Here is a 23,069-nt window from a genome sequence, read left to right as displayed (position 1 = left end):
CAGCTTGGCTGCGTCTCCTGTACAACGCCCTTAATGGCTTCTTGGCTGGATTGTCTCTGTGTTTCCTGCTGACATCGGTGTTTCAGCAGCAGAAAGTGAAATGGTTCTTTGAGGTGTGATTAGGACACTCCATCAATAACCATTATACCAACCTGGCACACACAGACCTACTTCAAATTCTCTATCTGGCTTCCAGCTCTGTCCCTTACCCCTGTTAACATTATCCACGCCTTTATTACTTTAAACCTGCCTCTCCATTAATACAGTAGGGACTTCAGTGCTCACACACACTGCTACTAATTTAAGAACTTCTCAATGACTTTCAATGTCATGTTTGTTGTGATGCAAGGACTCAAAGCTGTACGGTCATAAGCCTCATCTTGTAAAGCAGTAATTTCTTTTCAAACTGCTGCTCTGACAACGTTCTAAGACAAACTGATGATTTTCCATTTGATTAACAAGAAAAAGTATTTTCATTTCAGAAAATACCTCCTTATATTTTTCACAAATTATGAGGCTTCTGGGAACCCTGTTTTCATGAGCTTCATGTAACACAGGATTATGAACTTGGTTCAATTCATACCCTGAATGCAGTTTTAGTTAGGATTATCATCCAGTGTGAACAGAGCTGTTCTCCATTTGCTTCTGTGTCTATCTTTGACTCCTTCACTGTGTTCTACAAGTAGAGGGATCGTTTTAAAGCTCGGGGAGTCAGGAAGTCTAGGAAAGCAGTAGGAGTGACATCTATACCTCAGCCATCCTCACCTCCTGGGGATGGCTTCTGAACATTTGATTCCAACCCACTGCCCTGTTTGAATATCTCAGTGACATGGCAGATCATGTGTCAGAGTCACACAACCTCCAAACATGAACTTATTATAGTTTCAGATCTGCCCGGCAACAAGTTGGCCGGGGGTAAGGTAAACACTGAGGTATTTGTAGGGGGGTTAGCGTGCTGGACCTGACAAATAACAAGGGGGGTCAAAGCATCCAGACCTGCAACTATTGTATTTTGATTATACATTGCTGTTTAAGTCATTTTTCAAGGAAAGAATTCCACAAATGCTGTTTTTCTTTGTTTTACTGTATGATAGTAAACTAAATAACTGTTGTTTTGACAAAGCAACTTGTGATGGGACATTGACCAAAAATGTATTCATTATTCAACAGATTCAATACATGAATTGATAATATCAATAATCCCTATAGGAATTGTCTGACGGTTGACAATAGATTGTATCACTTTTTTCCATCTTTTAATCAAAGCTATATGAAGTTTTTACTGAGGTAAATGTTCGCACCCACGACTTCATGTTTTCAAAGCTGTATCAGTTCATTTTATTCCCCAAATTCACCCTGACACATTTGATCTACACAGATTTAACTTTTTCTTTTCTGATAATGATTCAGATAACAGTACTCTCTTTCTCCGAAATGTTAAATCTATATACCACCCTGTGTGCAGCCGGTGTAACGGACAGCAGATGACAAAGAAACATTGTAAGTGCTGTTTAAACATGTGATGTGTAATAATGCATTATTAATGCACAATTCATAGTAAATTTAATTTATGTTTATGGTTTCATGCACTTAATAAATAGTAAATGTGTTTAATGTAAAAGTACTGTAGATGTAATAGTTAAAGATTTGGTCTATTGTGTTATTTGTTTTCCCGGAACTAAAGTGTGGTTGTGGTTTCCGCTACGACGGAATTTGTTAATGGACCCAGCGAAGTCTAGCGTTAGCGCATATTACAGTGCTCGGAAAGTTAAGTTTGAGTTACACTGGCCAAGGGGAACAATTAGGAACTTTGAGGACTTACAGAACTCTTTATAGGACAAGCAGCCAACGAGGTATTTTGTCTTACATGTGCACTTTATTTATATTTGCGGCAAGTGCAATTTGTATCTTTTGTTTAACTATTTGTTTAATTTATTTTACGTGCTTACTATGTTCATTCATCTAGTTTTCACGGCGTGACTTGGATGCATTGCCCAAAGGAAAGAAGCAAGCAATTAAACGCCCGTTCAAAAGAACCAACCTGTGTCTGTGTTGTCGTGAAGAGAGCTACAAACATGATGCGCCTAATAAGAACGCATTAGCTTGAACAGCAAATATTAAATGTAATGAGTTGTGGGGTTTAAGATGTTAAAAGTCATCAAATTGTGTTAAGCAGGGATGGAGAATTTTCTCCTTTGTAAATAATAAAAAAGTCTTGATTTTATTTGGAGTCAGTTGGGTCTACAGTAACTGTAAGAAGGAACCACTCTCAGATGCAAAGGCCTAATAAATGAGAGACTGCAGAGCGTCAGACAAAAGGAACTTGTGACTGCTGCAGTCATCAGGATGTCTGGAATGGTAAGAAGGAAGCTTCTCCTCAGTACATTGAGAGGGACAGGCCAGAATGTAGTTGCAAGAAAAAGTGTTTCAGCAGGCGTTTTACCCAAACATGGAGGGTTTCAAGTTAAATCCTGATCCTGAGGATTCGCGAGTAAGACACACACAAGAGTTGCCTTTAATTCTGTCCTCCTCACTCCTGAGGGTGCTCTGAGACCCAGCTGATCTTCTGCTGATCCTGGGGTAGGCACTGGACTCAGCAGCAGGCATGTCTGTGGACAGCTCAGTGAGGGGCCTCAGGAAAGCCTCCAGCTGCACAGCAGCAGTCAGGGGAGACAAACAGCTGGGGACCTCGGAGCGTTCCTCTTCTATATCTTTTCATTTCTTTCCAAGCCTGATTGTCTCTCCATGTCTGAGTGTCTCTGCTGTTGTCCAGCAATGTGTATTCTGCCACTCTGTTGCCAGAGACCATGAGCTCATCCAGTGGGACAGATGGAGGGTTTGGAGGGGAGGGGTGTCACCATCCGATGAGCACAAACACATGCCAGACCCATGTGGTGCGCTGTTTACACCATGTTAAACCCCCCCCCCCCGACCCGCAAAAAGCAGCTGGTCATGGCCTGTTGGCCGCAAAGACTGAAAATAAAGGAGCACATATTACATGTCTCCATGGAGACTAGCTACCGCTGTGTCTCAAAAAAGACACTGCTTTTACTTTTCATCTTTTAACTTTCTTTTATTTTCTACTCATGGTTAAATATTTCCATTTTGGCCTCACCCCATTATCTGACATCCTATAAAGTAATCAGTTGATCATTTTCTTATAATAAATGTTAGCTGCAGTAGCAGATGCTTATATTCAACTGAGTGTGTGTGTGTGTGTCTGGATGTGAGTGAGCTTAGAGTTGTGAAATGACATTACTTCCTTGAGTCAGAGGAAGAGACACTGTCCTTTTGAGTCACAGCTGCGTTCACTGATGTGTGCCTGAGCACTAATAGATGAAAGCGCACGCACGCACGCACGCACATCATATGGGAGGTTGGGTGCAACTTTCTTACTTTACGTTTCTTCGCATGGAAAGCAAGATTAAAATTAACAACATTTGTATATTGTGAAAAAGAACTCTCTATGAAAGGCAACTGTGGTTTGACTGCATGAATGGACTTCTTAAAAAGACATCAGGAGGAGGGGTGGGAGGAGGGGGAAGCATTGCTCATCACTAATCATCATGTGCACTGCACATTCTGTAAAGCAGAGCCCGGTCCTACCAAGAAAGACATATCTAGAGTCAGACAGCTAGCAGATGGAGGTGTGGGATCATCTCTCAGTAGAAAGCAGCAAACGTTGCAGCAGCTGCACAGATGATACTCCATTGAAAAGATATTACTGCCCAGTGTCTTGTTCCATTGAACTCACTGTTAGGGACAATTAATGTCTGCAGTGAATATTGAGCAGGGGCCATGTATAAAAGAACCAGAAGATGGTGTACAGCCAAAACTTGAAAAGTACTTACGCACAGAAATATTCACATGTATAAAACCAGGCATACGCCAGATCACAATCAATGTGAAACTGAGTGCATGTGAAGGAGCTACCAACCCCGCCTGGCCTCCTCCCATAAATTATTATGGGTCATTCTTTGTCCAATCACAACGGGTTATCCCGCTGCAGATAGAAAAAAAACGTCTTGTGACGTTGGAGGTGCTGATCGCGGAGGTGGAGGCGAGAAAAAATGTTCTGGTTGGAGGTTTGTTGTCTTTGGATAAGCAATAAAAGAAAATGCCCAGAGTGGCAAATGTTGACCGGGCAGTGAATGCACCAAAGCATGGCAGAAAGACATAAAAAGGTTCAATGTCAAAGTGGAAATCAAGCCAATAGTGGCAGCCTCACACCAGTTACAGAACCACATGCATCTCAGTTTCAGTCCAAGTTACGCACAATAAGCAGTCTGACCTCACTGATGCAAGCCATACATTTTTTAAGTGTTAGTAGGCTCAGTGAAACTGAGTCCAGCGCGAGGGAGACCCGACTCAGAGGAGGAGAGGTTAGAGAGGCCAGCGTCTCCACGGCAAGTGACAGTGCGCACGGATCCGCTGCGCCACGCATGGATAAAATAATGAAATAGTAAATGAGACTACCGTAACTGAGATTTGAGCCAAATCAAGACAGTCAAGACGGCCCAGTGTTTGGTGGCACGGGTACGCCTTGTTCACTTCATTGCCTACAAATCATCCACTTGATCAATTACGCGTCACATGAGTTTGCCCACCCGACGCAGGGTTTGTTTCTGGGGAGATGGATCCGTGCGTCCCACCTCCTGTAAGCAATGGATGTCTGAGCATCTGCAACTACAGACTCACAGAAACTATTGCATGTTCCCATGCCGATATTATTGTTGCACAGTGAGTAAGATATTCCATCCGTGGGAAATACAGAGAACAACTGAAAATATTTTCTAAGTGGATTTTCATTAATTTCCCGTACTAACAGAGGTTAAGTAGCCTGCAAATTATAAAGTTATATACAAAGTTATTAGTGTGAAAGATGTGAAATATCCACATAAATGATCAAATCAATGATTTTATGGAATATTGGTGGATATAATTATGTTTTTTCATAGACAACGTCACAGACATATGCCTGTAAGTGAAGTGGAAACATTACTTTATAATGTTTGGTGATTTTAGGCACTTTTCATTAGATTTTGCCACGTTACAGAGCCACAAAAGACTGCGGACGGCCTGCACATTCTCACGTCAAGTTCATTTTTTATACATCACAAAGTGTCCGTAAAAACCAGAATATGCAACGTTTCTACATGAGGCCCCTGGTCCCTGGACTGTACTACATGTGCTATGGAGACAACATGGACTCCTAATGTGGAACATGCTAATGTAACACAGTAAAACACAGCACAACACTGCTGGTCCTGAACGACTGGCTGACGAGCTGATGTCACTGTAGGTTTGAAAAGCCCACAGTCACGCCCCTCCCCCACACCAACTCACCAACTAAAACCTCCCCCCCCCGACCCCTCACCTGCCCTCACGATCTGTGAAGTGGATGTAAGACAGCTCTTCCTGAAGACCAGAAAAGCTCCTGGCCCAGACGGTGTGTCACCATCCTGACTGAAAATATGTGCAGACCAGCTGGCCCCCATATTCACTCAGATATTCAACAGATCACTGGAGCTTTTGGAAGTTCCCTCCTGCTTCAAACGCTCCACAATCATCCCAGTCCCCAAAAAACCCTCCATCTCTGGATTAAATGACTGCAGGCCTGTCGCCCTGACATCTGTAGTCATGAAGTCCCTTGAAAGATTGGGGTTGGCCCACCTAAAGGACATCACAGTCCCCTTGCTGGACCCGCTGCAGTTTGCCTACAGGGCTAACAGGTCTGTGGATGATAAAATCAACTTGGGACTGCATTGCATCCTGCAACACCTCAACTCCCCAGGGGCATATGCAAGGATCCTGTTTGTGGACTTCAGCTCAACGTTCAACACCATCATCCCAGACATCCTCAGCACCAAACTCACCCAGCTCATTGTTCCAGCCTCCACCTGTCAGTGGATCACAAACATCCTGACTGACAGGAGTCAGCAGGTGGGGCTGAGGAATATCATATCCAGCACCCAGACTATTAGCAAGGGCTCTTCTCCCTCTACACCAATGACTGCACCTCAGAAGATCCATCTGTTAAACTCCTGGTGTTTGCTGTCAACACGGTCAACAGCCTCATCCGGGATGGCGATGAGTCGGCCTACAGACGGGGGGTTGATTAGCTGACTCTCTGGCGCAGTCAGAACAACCTTGACACGCTCAAAACTGTGGAGATGATCGTAGACTTCAGGAGGAGCCCCCCCATCAACATACTCAACAGCCCTGTGTCTGCTGTGGAATCCTTCAGGTTTCTGGGATCCACTATATCCCAGGACCTGAAGTGGGAGCCCAACACAGACATCATCATCAGAAAGGCCCAGCAGAGGATGTACTTCCTGCGCCAGCTCAGGAAGCTCAACCTGCCTAAGGAGCTGCTGATCCACTTCTACACAGCCATCGTCCAGTCTGTTCCCTGCACGTCCATCATTGTCTGGTTTGGATCTGCCACCAAATAGGGCAGGAGCAGACTACAACGGACAGTTAGGAATGCAGAAAAGATCATCGGTGCCAACCTGCCCTCTATTCATGACTTATACACTTTCAGAGTCAAGAAATGGGCAGGAAGACCCATCTCACCCTGGACACAACCTATTCCAGCTTCTCCCCTCTGGTAGGCACTACAGAGCACTGTACGAAACCAACAGACTCAAGAACAGTTTCTTTCCATAAGCCATCACTCTGATGAACAGCTGACTTCTGACTCACAGTGTCAGGTTCAATTCCTATGCAATAACCCAGCAACATTGTCAATTGCTAGTTAGACAGTGGCAGAGAGAGGGAGGGGGAGGGGGGAGAGGTAGATCCAGCCTCAGACGTTGCTGGTGGACCCGGCCAGCGCCAAAGTGACGTTAACAGTCAACTCTAAAGATGAGGAAATTATTGACTACACTGAGAGTCTAAACATTTGCCTGTGTTAGTCCGTGTACAGGTTTAAAAAGCGCAACCATAGTGTTGTCTATTGGGCCTTCATACAACAGGGATTGGAGGGGGGGGGGGGGGATTTATTCTTACTTTATAGCGAAAGACATGACAGAAAAAGTTAAACTTTGGAGCATAGTGATTAACATTTTTACTCAGGCTCCTACCTATCAAACACTTGAGAGATGTTAAACCAGTACCTAGTTACTATTTTAAACTTGATTAGATCTTACAGATTTGATCTTCCTTTCTTTATCCTGGTTGTTCCTCCATGACCCGTTTGAGATGTCGTGATACTAGTCACCACTTTTAGTTTCCTCTACTTTCTTTTTAATAATTTGCAGGCTTCAGTCATTACAAGGACAATCTTCAAACTGGCAGCGTTCTCTAATTACCTTGGGGTAAATATAGATAATGGTCAAAATGGAAAAATGTATTGATATTTTTTGCCATAGGGTGGAGCTACATAATGTATTCATGCTTCAGTGGTGTAGCAGTGAAGTTACAGCTTGGCAATACTGGATGGAGCTGTGTGACATGAATACTGAACCTCTTGACTTTAAAGCTAACATCTATAGTCAGCTGCAGGATTTATAAATGCTCTTTGATTGGCAGATGTGAGAAAATAGATCATCCCATTAACTGGCTGCTAAGAGCTCAGGCTGGAAGGGTTCATCAAGAAAACTCAAGGCTGTTTAAGTAGAAAGTGCAGCCTTCTTTCTCTGGGTTTATATTGTCATCCTGCTCACACAGTCCCAGCATTACGGCTGCATTGTAATGCTCAATACGTGTTAATCTTTCAGAGTAAAAGCACTGGTGTTCTAACCTCTGCTTGTCTTTGATTCTCACATGGGAACTAGAAACAATAAAGCTCCTCTGCAATTTTAAGATAGCAGAGTTGTATTCTGATCAACAGCCTATATCCCTAATACAACAACAATTAGACAATGACGTTAGACCTGTTTAAAGTGGACTTGGCCTGATTTGGTCCTGTAAGTAGGTAAGATCTGCAGCTACATTCTGTGGAATAAAACCTGGACAAAGTGGCTTTTTGTTGCTTGATTTCACGTAAGACATCTTCTGGGATCAACTGTTTAAATAACATCAAATGATGCCCTATGTTGGAAATAATGATAAAAATGTACTCACTACCAACACCAATAAATCCCACTCAATGTTCACAAAAGTCTAAGTAAGGAAAAGTGAATATGGACAAATCTAGTGCCAAAAAAACTGTTGAGCTGACAGTCCACTTCATATCTTATGCTGATTCAGAGTAGCAGTGGGGCGTCCTGGTAGCCCAATGCTGAAAGCTAATTCCACATACCCACAACATGGCCGTAAGTGTATCAATCTGTCCAACACACCACACAGAGCAGGCCTACCTGAGTCCTGGGAGTTGAGCACCTCCAGGGCGTGCATCATGGCACTGGCAAACACGTTGGCGTCCTCCTTGCTGCCAAAGTTCAGGCCGTAGACCTGCCGGGCATCCCGCCACTGGTGGAAGGTCTGCGTGGCCTGGTTGTACTTCAGCCCCTTGGGAATGGCACAGTTTATCACCACCTGGAGAGGTCCATGATGAGCGGGTGGGGAAAGGGAAATGAGGAAATATCTTTTAGAAATATTTCTGCGCCCAGGTGCTAACAACACCCCCACATACAGGAACAACCCAAACTCATCAAACACAGGAAAAGCCCAAACTCATCAAACACAAAGTGACAACACTGGGGCTCTGCAGCCATTATGTGCTAAAAGCTCCTTTTTACAGTACCTGCTCGTAAAGAGACTTTATGATCCACTCACTCTGTCTTTAAGGCGCTTTGGATGCTAACCTCTGGGGTGCCTAATGTCCTGGGCACATGGCCAAGCAGAAACGCAGAGTCAAGATTTATTAAGAACCTTAAAGATTGGGACTCCCTCCAGCCTCCATGCACACAGCTTGAAGGATCTTCATCTGCATCATAATGATATAAAATCACTTTTCATCTGATTCAGCTGAAACACAATTGTGTAATGTGGTTTAATCCTTGTGTCATCTCATGTCCAAACAAATAAGGGACTGAATCCAAACCATTCTCCTACAGGGACGCTTGTCTTTCAGGAATATCACAGTGACACAGAGAGGAAAGTGTTCTGAGACCTGCCGTAACAAGTGGGACTCCTTAGCTGAAAGAGAGACAGACCAGCGACCCCCTCCTACATATTTGTATAAAATGAAATTTTTTATTAAACTGGGCCTACAATAATACGCCCTAAAGCCTTTATACATACCTTTTTTAAAGCAGAGAATACTAAGCTATTTAAATATTGTTATATTTGTAATAATTGTCAGCATGATTTTATAAATCATCTTGCAATGTTACATACATACATCTGTGGATGGCCACAGTGACTACCTGGACTATAAACCAATAGGCAGCGAGAATTATATATTTGCTAACTGAGAATCAGCCTGAACCTGCTTTGACAGACGTCCCGATGCCTTTTGATTATTTGGTAAGGTCACAGCAGGATGAGTTAGTCCAGCGTCAGAGCCTCTTTTATGATCACATTATCCCTGTTTTCTCGTCTGCTGCCATTCTGATTTACTCTTCGTCCATATGTATTTCTGATGTCAATGATACAATTGTTGCTCTAAGCTGCTCTTTGTAACAGAAATACTGTTCTTACTGATGAAATCATTCCACTCAGTTCCACTTTGTCAGCAACGCTCACAGATGTTTAAACCCAACACCACTGTCTGTTCCAGAAAACAGAGATTTTAGATTTCAGCAGTTGAACCTTGACTTCTACTGTAAATCAAGTGCTGGATCTGACCAACTGACTCCCTGTGTGAGTGTGGTCCACCCACCTGGTGATCCTGGATCTTGCGTCCCACTACGCGGAAGGCGTTGTTGCCAGTATGGTGGTAGATGTGGACCCTGCTGAAGCCCGTGGACCCTCCAGCTGGAACCCACTTCTTATTGGGGTCGTCGTACACCATGACAGCGGCTCGCGCCTGGCAGATACTCTGTTCACTGCAGACACACAAAGACAGGAAATCACAGTACAATCATGCATTTCAGCTGCTGGTAATTCCCCCAAAACACGGCGTACGATGGTTTACTGATGGCGACTGGAGGGAGATAGACAACCATCTTTAAGACCTCGTTCTGAGCTATGACACAATGTGACTGCTAAAAACTCCTTTCGCAAAACAGACCAAATTCTGACTCAATTACCATCTGTAGCTAAATATTTCAGCAAGTCTCCTACTACTGCACAGGCTGCCACATTAATACCAAATATCACCTTTAGTTTGAAAACTATAGTGGCTTGTTTCACTCCTTTCACTTTTTTTAAAGTCAAACTAAGTTTGTGATATTACATGTTTTGTCCTGAAACTGTCACTGTATCTGTGTGTGCTATCAGTGAGCTTATATGTTTGGTTAAACATAATATTACAATTCTAAGAAGTCATCACAATCTCAACATTTGGCCATCAGTGCTGTGAAGAGTTCTTTAAAGAGTGCAGAACTTTCCTCTACAACATCTTTATATTAATAATAATCCAGTTTATGGTTCTCTTAAACACACAGAAGAGTCAAGGAGGACAACGGATGAAGACAGAGACAGAATGGGACATGAAGACAGAGACAGAAGGGGGACATGAAGACCGAGCCAGAAGGGGACATGAAGACCGAGCCAGAAGGGGACATGAAGACAGAGCCAGAATGGGGACATAAAAACAGAAGGGGACATGAACACAGTAGGGGACATGTAGACAGAATGGGGCATGAAGACAGAAACAGAAAATGGACATGAAGACAGAGACAGCAGGGGAAAGGAAGACAGAGACAGAATGGGGACATTGAGACAGAAAGGGACATGAAGACAGAGAAAGAAGGGGGACATGAAGACAGAGACAGAGTTTTTAAACTGCAGTTACAACCCACCAGCACCAGGGGGAGCTGACATCAGATCCATTCAGACCATTTCAGCCCTGAGCACCAAACTAATGAATGTGGATGATTATCTGTCACTAAAGTGACATGTGACTGGTAGGACACCCAGCAGGTTAGTTAGTATCACAGTTCCACTCTCACAAGGCCAATTAAAATCAGCAGCAGAGGCTGAGATGTCATTTCCCATGATACCTTCAACTTCAATTATTTTGTTAGACCATGGCTGGTAAATAAGGGTCATTCTCTCAGTAAATCTTGTCCTGAGACAGACAATATAGTAGTACTCCTCCTGACAAGTAACAGCTACTAATACCAGAAACCCAGGACATAATAAGATCCGATCACTCAGACCACATACAGAGGTGGTCTGGACTGCATCATTCTAACAGCATTGAGAACGGGAACGTATCCTGGGCCACATTAGGGGCCGCTTACTTAACAGTGAGCAGAACTACGGACACATTCACTGGCTTTGTCCATGTCTGCGCTACAGGCAGCTCTGTGAATCTTGGCTGTCTGTATTTAGAAACATTAGTATTTTGAAAGTAGTTCTCACACCACAGAAAGCGAGAGAATGGTGTGTTTTGGATGGCTGCCTGGAAAAGGCGGTTGTGTTGACGGCATGGAGGTCCCAGGGGACCGCCGGGAGACAATAATCTCATAAAATGTACCTGAATTCACCAATATGTAGGACATCACTGCAGACATTCAATTCTTACTTTGCAACTTCTGCTGTTGCAAATCAGAAGCCGGCGAGCCCAAGTGGTGTTCAAATACACACACACACACACACACACACACACACACACACACACACACACACACATACACATACAAATACACACACACACACCTCTGCTAATGTGCTTCATAATGACAACAGAAGCTGAAGTGTGGTAGCGTTCTTCAGCAGCTAATGATCTCATGTTACCATTTGTTGTTTTCTCCCATGATGCATTAACACCTCAGCACATATGGAAGTGACTAACTGTGAGCAGAAACTAACTGGAGAGGAGAAAAGAAATCAATCAGGAGAATTCATTCACAACCTTTTACAGAACCTGCAAGCACATAATTAAACCTTACATCTTTAATTGACACAGAGCAGCAGCTACAGTGGTACAGGGCAAAGTCATCCACATTCAGCTTTATGTGCGTAATAGAGATTTTAGCAGACACATCTTTATGCTATAAACGTGTGCTATATATAGAGTTAGTTAGATGCATGCTGACATTTTAACAGAAAGGTGATTTCTGATTCATTCAGAGTTACACAGCCGCTGGGAGCCGCTTAAAGCCGCAGTATTCCGCCGCTAATTGTTCATGTGTCCATGGAGTTGGTGGGACGACTTTTTGACCAGATGCAGGGACTTCCTGGTGTTACTGGCTGCAGACACACTGATGTGTGCGTGAGCCGACTAAGGACCGTCTGGTTTGGGCCTGTGCTGCTCTCATGATTACATGCAGCCAATTAAAGAGGGCCCTTTAAACACTTAAGAATAATGATTGCATTGCTGCATGTTTTGTTGACTGTGGTCACTTTGGTCAGATGGAATGTCAGCGTGTTCTCATACCATAGAATGAATCCAGGACCACTGCGGAGACAACAGGCTCTGCCTGCAAGACACACACCACACACACACACACACACACACACACACACACACACACACACACACACACACACACACACACGGCATGTTTGTGTGGTGGATGTACTGTGGTTTGAAGGGTGATTCAGCTGAAAACCCCAGTGCTCTACTTTTTTAGAAGCGCAGTGAGCAGAAAGCCAGAGGAATTTGGAGAGAAAGGATATGTGGCGACTAAAAGAAGGAAAACAACATGAGGCATAAAGAGAAAATGTGAGGAGCACAGAGACACCGCAGCTTTTCCCTGGTGGTCCCATCAATGCTGGAGAATTCCTTTGACATTTATGCTTTCTTTCCTTGAGCCACTATCATCTTTTTTAATCATTTGCATTACTGGCTGCAGCGTTGTTAATATGTGATATGATGTCAGTTAAGAACCTGACTGGTGTGATCTAATCCTGTTGACCACCCCCCCCCCAGTCTCTCCACTGAGACCACACTAGAAGCATGTCTGCATAAAGGGCCAGTTGTAAATTGCATTGGGGTCTCTATGTTTCTCTCAAAAGCCTTCTGTAGAGTTGCGGTTCTGCAGACAGCAAAGTACGCCTCAGACACACAGTGTGTTTATGGGCTGTGCTTTAACTTAGACTGTATAATGTCTCAATACAAAACAGAAAAAAATATCAATATTGTGCTTTCATTTTGATTTCCAAGGTGAGTAAACAGATTGAAAGACACAGCAGAGTAATCCAGATATCCCTCTAGCTCAGTTACACACACACACACACACACGCACACGCACACGCACACGCACACGCACACGCACACGCACACAAACACAAACACACAGATATGAAGAATTTGCAGATCTGAGAATAGGAATGGGGAATAGGATATGAGATGAGAATATCTCCTTCATTAATGTTAATGAGGCTCCGATTTAAGAACGGCTCTGATTTCAAAGAGGAACATAACAGCTCCAGGGGCTTCACCGCCATAATGTCACATCCTGCCAGGATTTAAGGGAGGGGCGGGGGTGTACAGAGAGCAACAGAGCTAGGAGTACAGAGAGGACGAGAGCAGGATAAAGACTGGATCCCAGATGGTCCTCTGTAGACTATCGGCCCGCTACTCTCCTGTGGGTCACCTTCTTATCTTTGGCTACAAAATAAAAACTAGAGAAGCAGCAAGACATCCCCTGACTGTACTGAGTCACTCCATCACTGCTACGGGTGGAAAGTGTGATCAGCTCACTGCTGAAGGCCAAGTTACATAACAAGCCAAGCATCTAAGAATAGAAACTAACCAAAAAGGGCTAAGTGAAACTCACTGAGAGTGTCTGACAAAGCCGGGCAGTGAGAGAAGAGTCCGGCCGAGGGTTCTGGGTTAGTTTTAGTCTTTAGTCTTACTCATGCAACACAGCTGACCTCTGGTGTGATGATCTCATTTCATTTTAGAGCTGTGCGTATTAATGAGGAAATATATGCACAGCAAGCAATGTCACCCATCTAATGTGTTTTTAATCATTGAATATGGAATCCTAATTAGCATAACTCATCAGCTTTACGTATAACCCTTCACTGCACATATTGTACTGAAGGGCTGAATGATAATCAGGCTTCTGGGTTGTTATAGACACAGACTGTAAAAATATTAGACGAAGCTTCCGGCTCTGAACAGTGAAGCCAGAGCTGAAGGTCGTTAAAGCTGTATTCTCTCCAACTTCCTGCGGGGGGGGGAGAGACTCCTTAAAGCTGCATTCTCTCTAACTTCCAGCAGGGGGGGGGACTCCTTAAAGCTGCACTTCTCTCTAAATTCCAGCATTTCAGAGAGAAATACATACGGTTACTACAGTAAGGTTTTTAATGCAGGACTTTTACAGAGTATTTTTACAGTGTGGTATTAGTTCTCTTACTTAAGTAAAGGATCCGAATACTTCTTCCACCACTGTGTGTTTTCAAGTTAAACTCTGCCACTCTCATTGTGTGTTCTCACTTCAACAGTTAACTGGACTTATGTTCTGCCGTACATGCAGATGACACGCCGGTAGACTCGCTTCAGAAGGGTTGAAAATCAGCAACGTTCCCTCTTAGCATTTAGCTTAGCACAGCACCATAGCAACCATAAACAATATGGGTTTAACCCAGCTCCACCCTCTCCTGTTGCAAGAGACAGCATGGTGACGGCCGTATCGCCAAGCTCAAGGCTTGAAAACAGCAGTCCAAAAACCAATAGGAGACATTACTAATGCTGCGTCAACCACTTTTACAGTCTATGGTTATAGGTAGGGACACACCACTCCAACATTTTCTCTCCCAATACTGGTTCAATTCCTTCTGCTTATACTGAGATATGTGTTCATCACGATTTAAGAAGATTCCGGATTTAAACAATCTTTCATGTCATAGCAAAATGAACACCTAATTCAGAAAACAACTGGCAGGTAAATGATTAATGGTTAAGAACAGAAGACATTTCTCTCTGTTTGCTGTGTATAAAGTCTTCTTTCCATTACACAGTGAACACCCAATCATGTACAGAATGGCTTTATAGATCCTCGTTTGTTCGTAGAGCAGTGTTTGCAAAGTTTTAGATTCACGGCACTCTGCTGTTTTTACACCCTTAATTTTCTAGTTATGAGGGGGATTTCATTGAACTCTCAGCGGTGTTTCTTGGCTTCTTGTAGTTTCCTGTGAAATCACTGCGGCTGTAAGCATCCCAGCAGCTGCCACAACAACACTTTGACTTCTGGCTGTGATCAGCATAGGTTCAGTAGTGACAGACTCATTGCAGTGCTATTTCTTTCTTCGAACAACTTCTCTCTCACTAAATAGACTGCAGTTTTCAGAGATGGGAAGCAATGAAGTACACATACTTAGTTACTGTACTTAAGTAGATTTTTCTGATGTTTTTACTTTACTTTTACTCTTTACATTTTAACACGAAAATCTGTACTTTCTACTTCTTACATTTTACAAAATTGCCTCGTTACTTTAGTTTTGTACAAAAGGTCGTCTGTCAAGTGTGATTGTGAGTGAGTGGCGGACCGTGAGCGGGCGTGCACACCACACGGAGAAAAAAGTGAGAGAAAAGAAAAAGAGACTAGCTGCCCAAAGGATAATCAGCTGAGATTGTGTGTGGGAGTCCTTGAGAACTGTAAGTCGTATAACTTATGTTGTCAGTTCATTTAAGCCTGTTGTTGTATTGGTCTGTAGTTCTGGAACATTTAAAGTAAGTTAGCTAGTGATTCTGTTGTTTGTGTTCTTCACCTGTTACCTAGGCTGCACCTGGCTGTTGATTCATAATGATTGTTGAACGCCCTCAATCACGTTTGTATTATAGGTGCATTATTTACATGCTACAGTTACACTGCATTAAGGTAAGGTAATTCATAGTGGGTTTGTAGTAGCTTTGCATAAATAATGGTTGTCATTCGCAAGGCTACTTTTACTTTTATACTTTAAGTAAATTTCCAAGCCTGTACTTTTCCTTGAGTTAAGAAATTAAATCAGTACTTTTACTTTTACCAGAGTATTTTTTAGCACATCTGTAGTATCTGTACTTCTACTTGAGTACGGGAAAAGAGTACTTTTGCCATCTCTGGCAGTTTTCGGTGGAAACCATCAGTAAACTGACAGTAAACTGAAACTGTGCTCTGAAAGGCCAGAGTCAGCTGTTTCCAAACCGGGGGAGGAGGATAAATCTTGTGCAGCTGAAACAAAACATGTAAGCAGAACCATAGAAATGTCGTGGAGCCTCGCTGGGTAAGGAAGGAGAAAGAAAGACAGAAAGAGAGAGGTGTACTGGGACGGAGGGATGTTCAGGGAGAAGTGCAGCTGGACGGAAGGAAGGAGCCCATATCTTAATCCATCCTGTCCTTCGCTTTGCAACCATGTCTTCAATCTTCAGCTTCTTTTCACTCAATTTATAATTTTCTGCCTCACTGACTCCCCCTCTTCTATTTTCTCCTCATCTGTCTCTTTCTCTCCCTCTCATTAATCAGCAATCAATTGTAGTGTTGTGTAGAGTGCTTCCAGCCCATATGGAAGTGATCAGGCCAGGAAAAGATGAGAGAAGTCCCTGCTGAAGTGCTTTCTGCAGGTACTGCCAGGGTTTGGAAAGGCAGTAAATTAGGACAAGTGGGCTCAAGGGACAAGCAGAGCTTTTTAAGTGGTTTCAGGTTGTTCTTTTAAAAATGTTATCATTTCAGTTCTCCATTTTCAACCCCTACAAAAAGTAAAAGCTGTTATCAAAGCAGTAGTCTCACTTCGCCAGACCTCCCTCCACAGGTTCGCAGAGTTGACCCATTATTGGATGCCCACCTTTTCTAAAGACTCCAAAATCTTCACCAAAAATAAACCCAACCAGTACGGTTCTCTGATTATGAGAAAGCTACCAAACAATGTAATCCACAATTTCAAAACTTTTGGTCCAAAATCTCCAACCAGCAAGACTCAGTTTGGTGACAGAGTGCTGCTGATCTGGCCGATGTGCGACATTAATCAGATCATCACATACCTCTGTCGCAAATGTATGCAGAATGAAGGAAGGGGCCACAGACCACATGCGTAATGTGTTAGAACTACAAACTGAGTTGACATCTAGCAACATAGGCTAAAATGTGTGCATTGCTAAAAAGACATAAAGAGAGAGAGTGTACCGGTTTACCATTCATTCACCAACTGTCTGCACGGAGGTTACCTGCTCTCTATTTTACTGATGCAATCACACGCACGCACACGCACACACACACACACACGCACACACACACTTGTGCAATATGATAGGGCCATGAGAAAATACCCTCCGCTCACGAGTATGAGTCATCCACTCTACCAGATGGTGGAGAAAAAGAGACAGAGCAGGAGAGGACCACGATCGCAGCACAAACACCTGAGGAGTGACAAAGAAGCCATCAGTGGCTATACATAAATAACATCCCACATACAGAGAGTGTGCTTGTGTGCACGTGTGTGTCACTCAGAAATGGAGTGATGATTGTTGGCTCTGTTTCTAGGAGCAAAGGTCACAGTCTGGCCAATAACTTCAGCAGGATTCAATAATGGCTTTCACTTGTCATTTATATTTTATCAGTCACAGTCTCAGAGGGCTTCACAACACCCACACTGGAAAACTGTGACTAAAGTGACAACCTACTACATTCAATTATCAATGCGGAGCGGGAGAAACGGCTCATTAGGAACAGTGAAATGGGAACAAAAATCACAGGGGCATTTACTGCTGCCAGTAACATGAGTAGTAAAATACATATCAGGCCTGAGTTGACTGTACTACAGTCCATCTCAAATCCGAGCAGCTTTTCACTCCTCAGAGGGCTGATATGGTATCTATAATGCTTTATGTAATTCTAAATTGCAACGTGATGTGTAAAGTATTATAATATATAACGACAAACTGTTATTAGCAAAAAACTGTGAGAAACAAAGTATAGCAGAATCTCTGCCATCCTGTAACCCCATGCTATGACATTGCCATCACCCCCCCAGCTGTGGCGTTAAGTGTCACATGACACACAATATTTATTCCGGAATTGAAACCGTATACTGTCTCTACACAGCAGTGCTCTGCGGTGCGAGCGTTTCATTCTAATCATATACGTGTGTGTAATGTTAAATGTAAAAACGTTAGCCTACTTCCACACTTGCGTTTTTTTGCAAATGTGGCGTCCAGTAGCTCTCATGAACTATATTTTGCCGTTAATTTGTTGTCTTTTTGTCATCTTTACTGGAGCACACGCGAGGAACAACAGTGGCAACCACTTTATCAGCATTGGCCTGATGTGAACCCGCTGCAGAGGTGACGTACAATTACGTTTCTGAAAACACACTACTGCTCTCTGGTTCACACGAACAAGAGAGATAGAGCAAGCCTCAGTTACCTTTATCTTTCTTTTACTTTCTTATTTTATAGTCTCACTTTGTCAGACACTCCTCCACTGCACTGCAAAAGAAGGTTCGGCTAGTCCCCAGCATTCCTGGATGGGAGAAAAACGTGCTCTGGTTTATCAAAAGTAGTTTAAGTCGTTAACAGAGAACTCAGATTGGACAGATAGTCTAGCTAGCTGTCTGGATTTACCCTGCAGAGATCTGAGGACCAGGTAGCCATAGTCCTCAGAAATCCACCAGAGGTTAGAACGCCAACACAGAGACAGAGAAAGGGAAAAGATATCCGGTCGAAAAAAAATGATATAGCAAATTTCCGGTTTCAATGTCATATGTGCATTAACACCTGAATACATGTGCAGTCCAACAAATTAAAGCCAGTTGGACAGAGACCATCATCATTATTGTCAGCACCTATTTTCAAAATAAATGTATTAATATAGCGCTTTTTTAGTCAAAACAACTACTCAAAACTCTTTCACACAGCACAGGAAGCATTCACCATTCCCATACATTCACACACTGGTGGCCGAGGCGGCCGCACAAGGGCCACTTGCTCATCAGATAAACATTCACACACACATTCACACACCAATGGAGAATCGGGAGCAATCCGGGGTTCAGTGTCTTGCCCAAGGACCCTTCAACATGCAGGGCCGAGGGCGTAGCATTAAATTCTGGGCCTTAAAGATAGGCCTTTTCTATGGGCCCCTCCAAACACATCCACAAGTATTCATTCTAACATTTGGGCCCCCATCACATGTGGGCCCTTGGTACTTAGGCTGAATCCCATTCCTTCCCCTTACCCTACCCTTGGCCCTTCCCTACCTTTTGCGCGTTCACGCGGCACCTAGTGCCGGTCCAATACGTTTTACGAGCTAGGGGTAGGGCATGGATCAAGGGCTGTATACCCCTACGGATCTAGTGGGACGCGACCTCCTAGAAAACCACAGGCAGTGTGGGCTGCTGCATCAACACAGAGGACACATGACTGTAAGTACTTTCAGGTTAAATAATTGATTAAAAAGTTACGCCCAGTCTTTTTTTGTGGTCTATGCAGTCCGTACATGTGTACCCATGTTCCTAACGAACTTTTTAAAAATCGCTAGCTTGCAATGCTAACGTAATCGCTAACGCTAATCGCTAACGCAAAGGGTTGAACAGTCCCACATATTTCTCCCTTTGAATGGACTGTATAGTGCATAGATTGTATAGCTGATATATATAACGCCCTATGATACATCGTACGTGTTTAACTATCCCGCCCGGGTCTCACACGGGAGGGACACAGGAGGAACAGCAGCTGATCCAGGTTGGGGTGCAAACGAGCAGATTTCTAATTCATATGTTCATGTTGTACCCATTCATTATTGCATTGGTAGCCTACTATTATTGAAATAATATTTAATTAATTCCTGTTCATGTTCATGCACTTGTTGTATTGTTGTTGGTTTTGATATGGGACACTGATGATATGTGGGGGGGGTTACTGGCCAAAGGGTCCCGATGGTCTGGAATATCAGAGCGCTGTAGCTACAACAGGTTGTGTGTGTAGTTTTTTTGTGGGTTTTTTGATTTTTTAGTTTTACCATGAGTGCCTTTTATTTTTGCGAATGTTAGTTTTGGTTCAAAGTTTAAAAAGGTTCGTAAATATTTATGTAACGTTTTTTCCTGTTTGTTCAATTTTACCAAAAAAACAATTTTTGGCAACAAAAAGTTTTTGTAAACAATGAATTCAAAAAGGTGAAACTGAAACAGATAACCCCCCATGATCGGGGGATAGTTGTATATGTACAATGGCTTTTTAAATTGATTTCAAAAAAACCCAAGTACTCCCCAAGATAAGTACTCTGCACTACCAAAAAGAACCCAAATAACTTAAAATATATAAAATTTGTCCAAAACCCCACAACAAAAGCCTAGACGGCTTGGGGTTTGTGATCAAAATTTTTTGGTGAGCACCAAATGGTGTCCCAATTCTGGGGGGTTTTTACCCTTTTCCCCTCCCCTTGGTTTCAAGGCCAAGGGTAGGTAAGGCCAAGGTAGGGGTTAAGGGCCAGGAATGGGCCTTGGCCTTAGTCCACATTACCATTTATCAATGGCCTGTCCTGAGACTGCTTTGCAACTAAAATGGGACAAGATTTCAGCAAAGACCCTGTCCTGTAAGTGTGACTAACATGGAGAAGATGCTTTGAGGAGATACAGACAAAAGAGCAGCAGAGAAATTGAACACTACATGTAGAGGTATCATGGGTTTTTCAACGGCAAACTCATCCTCCTGTTAGCTGCACAATTAAGGAACGGTAATATTGCTCTAAGGTTGAACACTGCAGAGCTACATTGATAGTGCTGCTTTGTTGTTCCCTAATTATTTCCTAGTCATCTAATGCAGGTCATTATGGTGCACAACACTATCGCCCAGTAATTACCTGGACCATTGACTGGCCTATTCAAGCACCACACTTGTTTCAGGAGTAGTTGGGCCTAATACATACAATCCTCTTGGATTCAATTAGGCTTTAAACAGCTCACTCACAGAAACCATTAGCTGAGTGAAGAGACCAAGCCCCAGAGAAGGGATCCACAGGTGCCCCCCCTCTCTCATTGCCTTTAGTGACTCTGCCCTTTTCAGCGCCATGGTAACCAGCATCACTGTGATCTCCCCCTAGAGAGCAGGGTGTGAATCCCCTTAACAAGCCCATCTGACCTTTCAGTGAATGAAATGCCACCCTGACTCAAATGGGTCACAAACAATCCAAAGAATAGATGGACATTTGGCTGACTTTTACTGCTGACTTATTGGTAAGAACACAGTAGGAGAAAGTAGAAGTCATTTCAAGTAGAAAAGCAGTTACAATGCTAAAGCAGCTGCTATCCTGGAAGTGAGAGAGACAAGGAAGCCAGGTCAGTGAGGTAGAAAAAGGAGACATGCACTAACAGTGACACCTGATATCAGAAATGAAAACATCTGTGATACCAAAAGGACTGTGAGCATCTCCTCCACATCCTGAAACACACTCCAGACGCTGTTTTCACCAGTGACGTCCGTGTGAGGCATGCATGTTTAGCATGTGTTGGTCACTGTGCAGATGCAACACACACACACACACACACACACACACACACACACACACACACACACACACACACACACACACACACACACACACACACACACACAAGTAGTGTACTGCAAGGTGTTTCCATGGTTCAGTGCGTGTGTTAACTGGGAGCCTGGCAGATTTTACAAGAGTCCAATCACAGTACCATTCACAACGGGACAGGGAGCACATTGACCACAAGGCAGGTCTGGACTGGACTGAGCAGCACTCCCAGAATTTAACCTTAGAAACCAACAAGTGAAGCCTTCAAATGAACAACTGTACAGGCTTGTGTTCACACTGCTGTTAAAACAGTGGAATGAGGCTAAATGCCTTCAAAGCTCATGAAATACCAGTGAAATTATGTTCAAATAACAAATATTCACACGTGAATACTTAGGGGAAACCTGGGGGAGGGGTCGCCTGTACTGCACTTAGGGCTGCACAGTTAATCGAATTTTAGTCCTGATCATGATTTTGGCTTCCCACAATCAAATTTGCATAATTGAGCAATATTTTAAATGTGTCATTCCATTCATAGAACGCTATGGTTTTTTTCGAAAAAGCCAATCTACCGCTCCATAAACCACTGTCTGATCATGTGCCAGTCAGAATTGTTCCCTGCACCGCGCAGCTTAGTTTCTAGATGTAGACAATCACAGAGGATAGAGTAACAGGGGGAAAAGTCCACAACACTGTTACCGCTGGTAACTCTGCTATTGTGGCGGCCACGGCAAAAAACACAGAAGAAGTTATTGAATACAACTAACTTCAGTTGGTAGCGTAATAGCGTATTTAATCAATTATCGTTGAAAACAAGTGAAGGAGCTTTCTCAGAGATACATTTTTTAAATATATTTATTTCAGATAATTTTTATTTACATGTGTTGCAGCTGTATGTATGTACAACATACAACTTCAGCATAAAAGGAATGTAGCACAATATGGATGTGAAAGCAGTCATAAATACACTATGTGACAATAAAATTTGTTTTGGTTAAAATCAACAAATAACCGTGATAATTAATTGTGATCTCAATTTTGATCAAAATAATCGTGATTATCATTTTGGCCATAATCGTGCAGCCCTAGTAGCACTTAGAGAAAACAGGCTATAAGTAGTAAAGATGTGTGAAACAGGCTATTTGGACAAGAGTGCCAACAACACCCCTAAACCTTTGCTTTTTGTATTATTGCTGCAATTTAGCCAACAACTTAAAGTACTTGTTTACGAACAACATCCACAAATCCTGTGTCCATATAGTGTCACATCATACTTTGGTATAGACACATAACAGCAGCATAAACAGCAGATACATTGTTTTTAATCACAAAGAAATGAACAACTTTAGCACTTATGACTTGAACTTACATGTAGCTTGACACACACACACACACACACACACACACACACACACACACACACACACACACACACACACACACACACACACACACACACACACACACACACACACACACACACACACACACACACACACACACACGACTGACAGAATATGCTGTTGATGCAGAAAGAGACAGACCGGAATAACTAGCTCAGCTTGCCTTATCCACCAAGCTAATCAGGAAATGAAAAGGGACAGAGGGTCA

At 43.1% G+C, this 23,069-nt stretch overlaps 2 protein-coding genes across 2 annotated transcripts in view; both read right to left on the bottom strand.

Moving 5' to 3' along the window:
* Positions 1-23,069, bottom strand: part of mdn1 (midasin AAA ATPase 1) — a 1,030,807-nt gene that overhangs the window by 814,561 nt on the left and 193,177 nt on the right. The gene's annotated exons all lie outside the window — the stretch shown is intronic.
* enah (ENAH actin regulator) overlaps positions 1-23,069 on the bottom strand; it is a 66,438-nt gene that overhangs the window by 41,044 nt on the left and 2,325 nt on the right. Inside the window, 2 exon segments of the mRNA XM_032542343.1 lie at positions 8,304-8,481; positions 9,770-9,935. Coding sequence (XP_032398234.1) covers positions 8,304-8,481; positions 9,770-9,935 — 344 coding nt within the window.

The sequence above is a fragment of the Etheostoma spectabile genome, chromosome 18 (assembly GCF_008692095.1).
Source record: "Etheostoma spectabile isolate EspeVRDwgs_2016 chromosome 18, UIUC_Espe_1.0, whole genome shotgun sequence".
Classification (NCBI taxonomy): domain Eukaryota; kingdom Metazoa; phylum Chordata; class Actinopteri; order Perciformes; family Percidae; genus Etheostoma; species Etheostoma spectabile.
Note: the sequence above shows the minus strand (reverse complement) of the source record. Positions and strands in the feature narration are given on the sequence as shown.